Source organism: Oryzias melastigma, linkage group LG16, assembly GCF_002922805.2.
Source record: "Oryzias melastigma strain HK-1 linkage group LG16, ASM292280v2, whole genome shotgun sequence".
Taxonomy (NCBI): Eukaryota; Metazoa; Chordata; class Actinopteri; order Beloniformes; family Adrianichthyidae; genus Oryzias; species Oryzias melastigma.
The window spans coordinates 10,329,422-10,339,699 of NC_050527.1; the positions used below are offsets into that span (position 1 = coordinate 10,329,422).

Genomic DNA, 10,278 nt, shown 5'->3' on the forward strand with positions numbered 1-10,278 from the left:
CAGAAAACAAAAAATCAAAACAAAAAAACAAAATAAAACAGCTCCTTACCTTAGGGTCAAGAGCCTAATTCTCCCTATAAAGCAAATATAAAATCAAACAGAACAGATTCCACGCACCTATTAACTGTTGATTTGCAAAATATATAGAATCTGCTTCCTTCTCAGACCTTGGCCATTATCGATATTGTGATTTTTTTTAATTGACAAACTGAAGTGTCAAGGCCTGCTTTTGCTCCTCCACAAGCACCAGGTGCTGCTGCAGCCCTTACACAAGAACATTTTCTGAACAAATGCTTACATAACTCAGCCTTCAAGACAAAACAGAATCATCTGAGCATCAGAGCCAGGTTTTTACAAGTGCATCTCATGCTAAAAGCTTTTGTTTTTCTGTTTTTTTGCTGGGAGCAATCCTGCATAAACCCACGTGTTTGGAGTAGCAGGAGCAATGGCGTTTTAGGCCTGAATAGACAGCGCCCCCAAGTGGTAATTCACAGCAAATGGTGTATACAAAAGGTAATTCAAACAAATGATGCCAAATGTGGAGACAGGTTTCCAGTGAACAGCTTTAAGAATAAATAAGAAGAAATTGTCTAACCACAACAAACTGTTTATGTTGTAATATAATATAATATAATGATGCTCTGAGTTCGTGAAGCTGTCCAATCAACATAAATCAGTGTTAAGACGGAGTGGGGTTATAAGGATGAACATATATAATTCATTAATATAATAATATACAGTCATGAATTTTCAACATACACTGTAATATAAAATAATTAATATGTATTAATAATTATACAGTTAATGGTTAGAAAGGAAAAAAATTCATTAATAAGCCAACAACTATTTGGTTACGTTTTTTCTGATATCCAGGTAAACCACAGACACATATACATATTTTAAATTATTCTATAATATTTAGGTCTAGTCAATTAAATATGTCAGTTCTTTTGACTAAAATTTGGAAGGTAATTAGACTGACATCTCTTTCTTAACAAAACTATAGTTTTTAAACGAGTTAAGCAAAAATATTTAAGCTATTACAACCAAGAGAAGTTAACATGACTTAAACCTACATCAGAATAATTCACCAGTACTGTGGTTGAACAAGATATTTTAATTCAATACAACAAAGGAAAAGGTTAAAGCAACAAAACATGTTTGTTATCTTGACTTAAATATTCAGGGCAGCATTTTAACTCAAGTTCTTACATTGAAACATTATGTTTTGTTTAACAGTGTTACAGAATTTTAAATCAAACTTTTTTTTTAAGTCTCATTAATCAAGGAGAACTCGAGGGGTCAAATTTGGACATGCTTTAAAATTTGAAGATGTCTATTTTATTCTTTTATTATCAATTTCTGGCTGCTATTAATTGCTGCTACCCAAAATATAGAAACAATAAAAGAATACTCCAAATGCCCAGAAGAAAATTGTACTTTGGGTTGTCCAGGGTTAATACAGTATTTATGAATAGTAGTGTGAACTTTTTCCCAATTTAAATCACCAACAGTAGACAACCAAAAAACTTTGCAGCAGGTGGAACCAGACAAGATATTTGATTTTTAATACATCCACTGGTGCATCTTTTTATTTAATGTTTACATCTCCAATAAAAACTTGATTAAATTCAGTAGTTTTACTGTATCTGTGAATTATATATGATTTAGAAATTGAAGGAAACCTGTAGGGGTTGGATCAAATTTGTAGCAATTGACCCGGCAGTGTTGGGAGTGACTCATTAGAAAAGTAATGTTCTACATTTCTTTTTGCTGTAGCAAAATTGTGTTTAGTGTGTTCATACTTGCTGTAAAACATTTTAGCATTAGAAAATGACACACATACAAATCTTTTTTTCTGCTTGAATTACTTTATTTTTTATTTTCGATCAATCAATTTAGATATTAATCACTAAGTCAACTCTGTTGTGAGGTGCCATAGACCCAAACACTATTTCATGATTGTGTTTAGGCATTTGAATCAGCATTTATTGGAATTTTTTACCCTTTAGTTTTTCATTGACACACAGGTCTTGAGCTTCTGTTTTTTTAATTATATTTTTCCATTTGTAAAAAGAACTAGAGGAAGAAGAAGAAGTAGAAAGCTGATTTTTGCTTTTAGTACTCAGACTTTATAAAAAGTAAACGTATGGGTCGAGAATCCACACAGCCAAACCATGTAAATCGTGAACAGAACTTTTATTTATTTGCTCAATAATCTTTTTGTAAAAAATATAATGATGTTAATTATTTTAATGTGAATGCTATCATCTAGAAAACAGCAAAGAATATAATGATGTTGAATTTTCCCACATGTTAACAAATAAATCTGAGTTAACTGAAGTTACTGGTTAATATTCTGTTTATTTATAATTATTTATTTTATAGAAAATAATGACATCTCTTTTTGTTAAATTGATATAAGTAATGTAAATAAATAAATGTGAAGTTGGGCGGGGCTCATTGATCTCCGGACCTCCGTAATTGGTCAGGACCGCTCAAGCTGCTCTCTGATTGGTCGCTTGTGTTCTCGTCCCCCGTTGTCTCCACCCGGTTTTTCTGTCGTGACCTTTTCCCTTGGCAACCACTTCCTCCGAGCACCAAACGGCCATCTTTGTTTTGAAGTCATTCATGAAAAGTTGTTTTGCTCATTTAAGCACGCCGAGCGGCACATTTGCGCACCGAACGGCGTCGTCGGCGCTGTGTGCGTGTAGTCTGCGGAGCGAAGCAGAGCCGCGTCGCGACAGACTGCCGCCGACATTTAGTAAACACCGACAGCGTATGTTCATATTGTTCAATTTGTCGTGTGGTTCGTGTTTTCAGGTCACTAGACTCAATTTATCTCCTAAAGTAAACATATGTTGATGTATACGTGTTGTATTCGGGAGTTTTAAGCAAAGCAGAACGTAGTTGAAGGAGGCAGCAGGTGGAGCGCGAGGACAAACGGAGCTGCCTGTCTTTATGTCCCAAAGGACCGCAGAGAAAAGTTAACTTTCTCTTAATATTGTTTATTTTTTCATGTTGTATCTCGATAGGATGAGAAAGAAGCAGACGGCCAAACAGAGGAAGACGGAGGAGACTACCACAGTTGTTCAAGAGTTCGCGGTGGAGACGATAATCCGCCGTAGAGTCTTTAATGGAAGAGTAGAGTACTTCCTGAAGTGGAAGGGTTTCACCGAGTGAGTTAGATCTGTCTGAATCACAATAGTTCAGCCTCTTCAACATGTTCTAATGTTTTATCTTTACATAATCCCAGTGCTGAAAACACCTGGGAGCCTGAAGACAACCTGGACTGTCCTGAACTCATCGAGGAGTTCCTGAGAAACGCACATCTATCAGAGGAAGAGGAGCAGAGTGAACAAACACTGGTTCCTAAAGAAGAAATGGCCGAGCAGGAGACCGAGATTGTGAGTGGGGAACAATATACCGGTGGAAATGTGTTTGTAAGGTCTCCACATGTGTTATTCACAACTACATCTAATAAAGGAATACAAAAACAGTATAATAAGTAAGTAAAATAATACATGTACCACTGAGGGTAATTGATGCCAAACCAGGTAGTATTCCATGATATTAACAATTAGGGGGTATAGCTAATCGATTTAAGTTCCTACGATCCAACCAGATTGATCTATCTGATGCAAGTTGTTAAACAAATTGACCTAAACAATTATAAACTCGCTTTAAAATGAAATAAACGGATTATATTTGATATCAGGAAATACCTTTTGGATTGAGCTATGGTTGGTTTGTGTGCCATCACAGCGGACAACACATGATGGCAGCAAAAAATGATCAGCCATCATTATTACAGTCCAATGTGTGGAAACACTGAATTTTGCAAAGATGTGAGGATACAGTCAATGTGGTATAATGTTTGTATTAGTTTTAAGTGGAAAAACAACAGTGGGTTGAACTTTTATAAACTTAAATGTGAATGGATTTGACATTAACTGCTGTTTACATGTTTGTTTTGACACATTTAATTTACACTTGCTAAAGAAGTCTTGGATAAATTTTAGGTCAATGAATTGGATCGTCAAAAATAAAACAATATTGACAATGAATCGTATCATCAACCACAAATTGAGATATGAATTGGATCTTTTTTTAAATAATTTGTTACACCTCTACTAATAATAATAATAATCTCGGGATGCAATGATACACTTTCTTTAATACTCAGTTGGCTCTCACTACGCCTAGTGTGATGGAATGTGATGGAAAAAAATAATAAATCCTTCCTAAATTTTACATGATGCATGTTTGGCTCTTAAACACACTGATATGCAGTTTCCCCACAATTTAGTTCAATTGTGTAACATGATTTTCTTTAAAACTAGGATTTATTGCATTCCCAGTAAACTACATAAATATCAGTAGACTATTCAGTTTTCTATATACTCCAAATATAACTGTACCTGTTTGGGGCTGAAGCCATAAAATTGTACCAGTTCCCTACAACTGAGCATCTGCAGTTGAAGTCTGTATTTTTTTATATATTTAAGTTTTTTGTTTATTTCTCAAATCAATTAAGTGAAAAGTATCTTACAAATAACATATCTTAAACAACTTAAAAAAAACTAAAATGAAGAAGGCTATTTATTTTTTATTTATTCTGTTTGTTGATTCAATATTTTATGTGTATTGGGTTTATATATTAGATAAAACTTTATTTATAAAGTAGCTATTTTCAGCTATTTTAAAGCAAACTAAGAAAAAAAAAGAAAAATGAAATTAAAACCCACTCATCCCACTCTTCCTCTCTGTTGACACCCCATGACCCCACACACAATGAATGACTGTAATCATATAAAGCACTTTAATTTGACTTTTGAATGAAAGGTTTTAGTGAAGAAAAGCTAAGAACTGTACTGCAATCATCTGACTTGTCGTGTATTTGTTTTGTAATACTCCTAAAGTGAAAGCAGTTTTATTTTACTGTGTACACGCGGTTAAATAAAAGCGTCCTAATGTTTTTGTTTTTTCTTACTCCAGTCCAGTGAGCTGGCTTCAGCCTCTCATGGCGACGGCTACGTCCTGCGGTCAGATGATGAACAGTCAGACGCCCCCACCGACCTCAGCAATTACCTCGAGCCTGAATGCATCATCGGCTCCACAGACAGAAAGGGGGAGCTCATGTTTCTGGTCAAATGGTAACTCCTCTGCTTCCTCTTCCTGCTGTCCACAAGACGATGCCGCTGCTGAATGTTTGTGGTCTGAATATCACAAACATCTGCAATTTCAGGGAGAGCAGAAAACAAAACTTTCTTTCACTTCTTTCAGAGTTCTTGGTTCTTTAAAAAATTGCTTTTCACAAAAATGACCTTCTTTCTCCTATGATGTACACATTTCTGCTCATTGCTTGACATTTGATTTTAGGAGAGTTGATTTTATCTGCTAGAATTTTACTCATTTAAGGTTATTCAATGTAGTGTTAGTATACTAGGGGTGTAATAATTAATCTTAACAATTCAATTAATACAATAATTTCCCCACCGTGGGACGAACAAAGGACTATCTTATACTATAGTGTATGGTCACGTCTTTGCAAACGTCAAAGTGTTTCCACACATTGGACCGTAATGAGGGATTTATAATTTTTTTACTGCATTCATACCTGTGTTGTTTGCTGTGATGGTTGTAAAATAAACCTACCGTGCTTCAATCCAAATGTATTTTCCAATATTAATTATAGATTGGTTTATTTCATTTCAAAAAAAATTTTAATGGTATAAATCAATTTATCAGTTAATCGTTACACCCCTAAAGACTACAGTAGCGCTGCCATTCTCTTTAAGCTCGTAAAGTTCTGTATTTCTATTAAAGCCTTGGAAATTATGGATTTGGTCTTTTAAATGAAAAGGTCATTTTGACTGTTTTTGGAAAAATGGAAGATATTCTTATGCCCTTAATAGTTCAGAACTAGACTTAATATTTTTAGAAGAAAGTTGTTGTACTTTTCCAAGAGACTTTCTAAAAAATATAACTTTGTTTATATGTTCTTTTTACAGCAAGAACCATTGATTAGACAGGTCATTAACAAACCAAAGGTCAGCATGACTGATAGCCAGGTGCAGTGTTTATTTATAGTAATGCAAAGGATATGCAGTTTAAGAGATAACTGTCAGCATGTGTGCATTCAGAGTTTCACTGTGTGAAAACATACTATCAACTGGTGTTTAAGTTGAAGTATTATACTGTAATCTAAACAGTGAAACATTTTTTTAATATAGAAACTAAACCGATGAAGAAGTTTAAATGTTAGACCAAGTTCCAATAATTACATTTTGTTTATTTGATGGATCTATGAATATTCTGTCCTAAACATTTGCCATAATCTTAAAAAATGACAAATTTGTGTAACTAAAGTTAAAGTTTTTTATTATAAACTTGCAGAAATAGGAATTTCATTTCTTGTTTTCCTGCAGGAAGAACTCCGAGGATGTGGCCTTGCTGCCGGCCCGTGAGGCCAGCACCAGGTGTCCCCAGGTCGTCATCGACTTCTACGAGCAGAAGCTGACGTGGCACTGCGGAGACGAGGAGCAGTGAAGGCACGGAGGAGGACGGATGTGCCGCTGCTCCATCAAGTGTTCTCTGTTCGCCGGACATCAGAGGCGTGAATCCTCATCCCTTCAGACTGCGGCGGTTGTGAGGTCCTGGTGATGTTGCCTTTGAGGACGTCGACAGAGACTGAAGCTAACTTTGGTGCAGAGCTGAAGGCAAACTAACCCGTTGCAGCTTTCCCCGTATGTTATGTAGCAGACTCGATCACTGTGGATGTGTTTCTAAAATGTTGTCATTTTGAGCAGTTTAGTTATTTTTTAACCTAGTTTAGAAGATAAACTGTATGTGAGGGGGCTGCTTTGCTGTTCTAGTTGTGTTGTGAGCCCTTTCCAGTCTGTATCTGTTATCTGTGAGGTTTTTTATTTAGATTTTAGACTGTTGGTGGGGTTGCCACCACTTTTACTGTACATCTGTGCAGCCTTTGTAAAATTAAAAAAATAGTAAACTTTATATAATTTTCACCAGCCAATTAGAACGTGTTTGTTTTGACTTGTACCTTTAAAAAAATCAAAAACATGATTCAGAAATGTGTCTGGTATAATTTGTCAGTTTTAAAGTGTTTTTTTTACTGAAATGTGTTATAGCTGAACCTTTTCTTTTAGCACTTTAGCTCTGAGACTACAGGGAATGAACTCAAACTGTATTTATGCAGCTCCTCATACTTGATGCTCTCATCCTGATGACACTGTCCTGACTCTAACATCTCCCATGAACCTTAAACCTCCTTGAACACTCCTGCAACTGAACTACTGTTATTGTTGACCATGGCTCTGTGAAGTCTGAATAAATGAAACCTTTTGTGAATTTTTTTGTCTTTTTTTTGTATTATTTTAATTTTGATCACACAAAGAACACTAAAACTGTCAATCTAATATAAAAAAAAAAGTTTGGATTTATTCTGAAAGGTATAGACTGCATTTTTTCTAGGTTATTTTGACAGCCATGAGGGAGGAACCTAGTCGCAGTCTTGTGACTTTTATTTTGAAACCTTTGTCCCCAGCTAGTAAAGGTGAAATAGAAAAGGCTTTAGCACAGTGCTGAGTGCAGCATTTGTTTGACGAACGGTCCGTAAAGTTGTGGATTATGAAAAGAGGATCTGGTAGCAATCGGGTATGTCAAGAAGAAAGCAATTTTTGGGGGTAAAACTTGTTTGACGTTGTTGTTTGTCTCATGTCCTTCAGAAAATTCTCCAGGAGGAGGGACAGGAACATTTGGGACTTGAGTAATAACAGCTATTCTGGGGAATTTTCCCACCTTTTTTTTTTTTGGTCACAGTTCCTCTCCTGACTAATAAAACCCTTCCCCTTTCTACCAAACCAGTTCTTTCAGTTTAGTGTGTTCCTGCCTTCTCCATGCAGCAGGCCATCAGCGTCTGGGTTCGAGACCCGCGGATACAAAAGAATGATTTCTGGCATGCCTACATAGACTATGAAATTTGTTTACATGTAAGTATGATGAGAGATTGACATATTTTTTATGGCAATATGTGAGTTAAAAAAGTTATTGTTTTTCAGACTGACAGTGTGTTCCTCACTAAGAAGACCTCAAGAGTGAGGAGGAGGTTTAGTGAGTTTGTGTGGCTGAGACAAAAACTTCAGGAAAACGCTCTCCTGATGTGAGTACCTTTATCCTAGTGAGTTTACGTGACAACCTGAAATCTTTACTAAAACCTTTTTTTTTTACCCCTCTGAAGGGTCCAGTTACCAGAGCTGCCCCCCAAAAATCCTTTTTTCAGCCTCAATAGCGCCCAGCAGATCACAGAGCGAATGAAAGGACTCCAGAAGTTTTTGGAACTGTAAGAAAAAAGCCCACAGATAAATACGTTTCTGAGCTTTAAAGTACCACAAAACAACAACACAATCTCTGCACAAGGATTTCCAGATTCCACGAATACCATTTCTGCTTTCATTTCAGAGGGAATGTGCTATCTAAGACACATTTTTGTCTCTGGTCCCTCAGGGTCCTTCAGAGCCGCCTGCTGCTGTCTGACAGCTGCCTGCACCTTTTCCTGCAGTCGGACCTCAGCGTGTCCATGATAGAAGCCTGTGCTGCAGGAAGGACCAGCTACTCCGTAGCACAGGCCGTCCAGCGCAGCGGCCTGAGGAGATTCCACTCAGAAGACAACCTGCCCAAGGAGATCAGCAGGTCCTGTGACTTTGACTCAGACAGGTAACAAAGCTGTGATTTTATAATAAAATATAATATTAATAAACTTTATTGATAAAACACGTAAATTGTCCATACAGACTTGAAGTGCTGTACTATGACTAAATAAAAACTTTAAGGATCAGATCGATCAATAGTGTGCAAGGAAATGCTTATAAAGTTAAAAAAACATGTCACTAACATTACACTAAATTGAATACATTAATTTGGTGGGATACACAAAAAAATGTTTTTTTTAAACAAAAGAGTTTCATGTGTGAATATTTATTGATTTCATTCTTTTCTGTACAATTGTGTTTGATTTCTCACAGCTCAGAGAGCAGAGATTCAGAGGAGAAGATTAGGGATCTGGCAGTAAACAAAGTAGGAAACACGGGTTCACTTGATCTCCTGGACTCCAGCTATAAGACAAGGACAAGGCACTCTGATGCTTACCTTTAAAACAATGTTTTTATAAAACACTAGGTTTGTGGGGAAGTGTCTGCTTATTACTCACTCCAGTTTTTGGATTTGTGTTGGAAAAAGAACACCCACCTTTTTGGCTTAAATTGTGATTCCTTGTAAATTCAGAATGTACTATAATATAAATATTTTTGTTTGCTGTGTGGACAGTTTGTCTTGATATATAGTTTGTCTGAAGGTGGCAGTATTGCCACAATTTCACATTCTTGTAAGTTATGACCTGTCTGTAACTGCTTCATTACCAAAACTTTAAAGAAACATAAAGAAATTTCAGTGTTTTTTATGCAAATACAAGTAGTACAATATCTTAAGCTGTGAATCTTTCTTTTTTTGTTCTGTTTTTAATAAAGTTCAGGCTGTCACATCTCCTGGCCGCTGCAGCGTTTAGCATTAAGAAGCATATTATAAGATCTCTGCAGTCTTCTTTAGTCCCCCCCACCCTGTCAGGTGTGTGGCTGCTGTGATCCTGAGGAGTCCTAGTGGATTCTCTCCTATCTGACAACCAGCTCCTCTCCCCCCCAAACAGAGCTGACAAGCTCTCCTTTTCATCCATCTCCCTTGCTCCCAGTCTTTCCTCCATTTGAAGGCGATATAAACGCCACCTACAAAATTAATAACCACTAAACAGAATGAGGGCAGGCTAACACATCTGCACAGCTAATTAGATTAGCCTTTTCTCCTGCAGCAGCCGAGAGGCTCATTAGGAATTCAGGACGGGAGAAGACAAAGGATTTATGTCACACTGAGCGGAGGTGTGATGCTGCATCAGATCTGAGGGGGAGCAGCTGGGAGGGTAGAAAACCTGCAAACTTAAAGTGGAGGCGGCCCATATTTCCTGAAATGTGTGGGTGTGCATGTCCATTTACATATGCAAATGATGGCCTGACCATGTTTATGTCACCACTTTGTCATGCGTTCCCCCAACGCCTGCAATGATGCTACGGCTCCGGCTGCACATTTTATTCTGAAAATGTTCAATACAGCTGTAAAAATGTATGCACATAAAAGATGAGTTATGCTTTCTTTGTTAAAATGCTCCTTAGACTTACTTCTTTGTCTTGCTCATGTTTAAATGTGTATACA

The 10,278-nt window shown here is 36.7% G+C and overlaps 2 protein-coding genes across 4 annotated transcripts; both read left to right on the top strand.

Annotated features, from left to right (window-relative positions):
* The first annotated feature begins 2,561 nt into the window (after nucleotides 1-2,561).
* Nucleotides 2,562-7,371, top strand: cbx3b (chromobox homolog 3b). The gene is made up of 5 exons (XM_024268200.2): nucleotides 2,562-2,779; nucleotides 3,036-3,179; nucleotides 3,257-3,407; nucleotides 4,999-5,156; nucleotides 6,432-7,371. Exons 2-5 carry the CDS (start codon nucleotides 3,037-3,039, stop codon nucleotides 6,550-6,552), a joined length of 573 nt encoding a protein of 190 aa, XP_024123968.1. The 5' UTR covers nucleotides 2,562-2,779; nucleotide 3,036; the 3' UTR covers nucleotides 6,553-7,371.
* A 139-nt stretch (nucleotides 7,372-7,510) lies between these two features.
* Nucleotides 7,511-9,506, top strand: snx10b (sorting nexin 10b). Of its 3 annotated transcripts, XM_024268195.2 has the most exons (7): nucleotides 7,511-7,677; nucleotides 7,749-7,789; nucleotides 7,888-8,012; nucleotides 8,082-8,182; nucleotides 8,261-8,362; nucleotides 8,527-8,736; nucleotides 9,045-9,506. In XM_024268195.2, the coding sequence occupies exons 3-7, from the start codon at nucleotides 7,920-7,922 to the stop codon at nucleotides 9,172-9,174; spliced, it is 636 nt and encodes a 211-aa protein (XP_024123963.1). In that variant the 5' UTR covers nucleotides 7,511-7,677; nucleotides 7,749-7,789; nucleotides 7,888-7,919; the 3' UTR covers nucleotides 9,175-9,506. The 3 variants fall into 3 exon arrangements, with proteins under 3 accessions (XP_024123963.1, XP_024123965.1, XP_036071907.1); XM_024268197.2 differs by lacking the exon at nucleotides 7,749-7,789; XM_036216014.1 differs by having other exon boundaries at nucleotides 7,511-8,012; nucleotides 8,527-8,712.
* Nucleotides 9,507-10,278: the final 772 nt, after the last annotated feature.

Excerpts from the sequence above, each read along its gene's own strand:
- cbx3b (XM_024268200.2), top strand. The coding sequence starts at position 3,037 with ATGAGAAAGAAGCAGACGGCCAAACAGAGGAAGACGGAGGAGACTACC. Across the intron at positions 3,180-3,256 it reads AAGTGGAAGGGTTTCACCGA|TGCTGAAAACACCTGGGAGC; the intron begins GTGAGTTAGATC and ends ACATAATCCCAG. Across the intron at positions 3,408-4,998 it reads CCGAGCAGGAGACCGAGATT|TCCAGTGAGCTGGCTTCAGC; the intron begins GTGAGTGGGGAA and ends TTCTTACTCCAG.
- snx10b (XM_024268195.2), top strand. The coding sequence starts at position 7,920 with ATGCAGCAGGCCATCAGCGTCTGGGTTCGAGACCCGCGGATACAAAAG. Across the intron at positions 8,363-8,526 it reads CTCCAGAAGTTTTTGGAACT|GGTCCTTCAGAGCCGCCTGC; the intron begins GTAAGAAAAAAG and ends CTGGTCCCTCAG. Across the intron at positions 8,737-9,044 it reads TGTGACTTTGACTCAGACAG|CTCAGAGAGCAGAGATTCAG; the intron begins GTAACAAAGCTG and ends GATTTCTCACAG.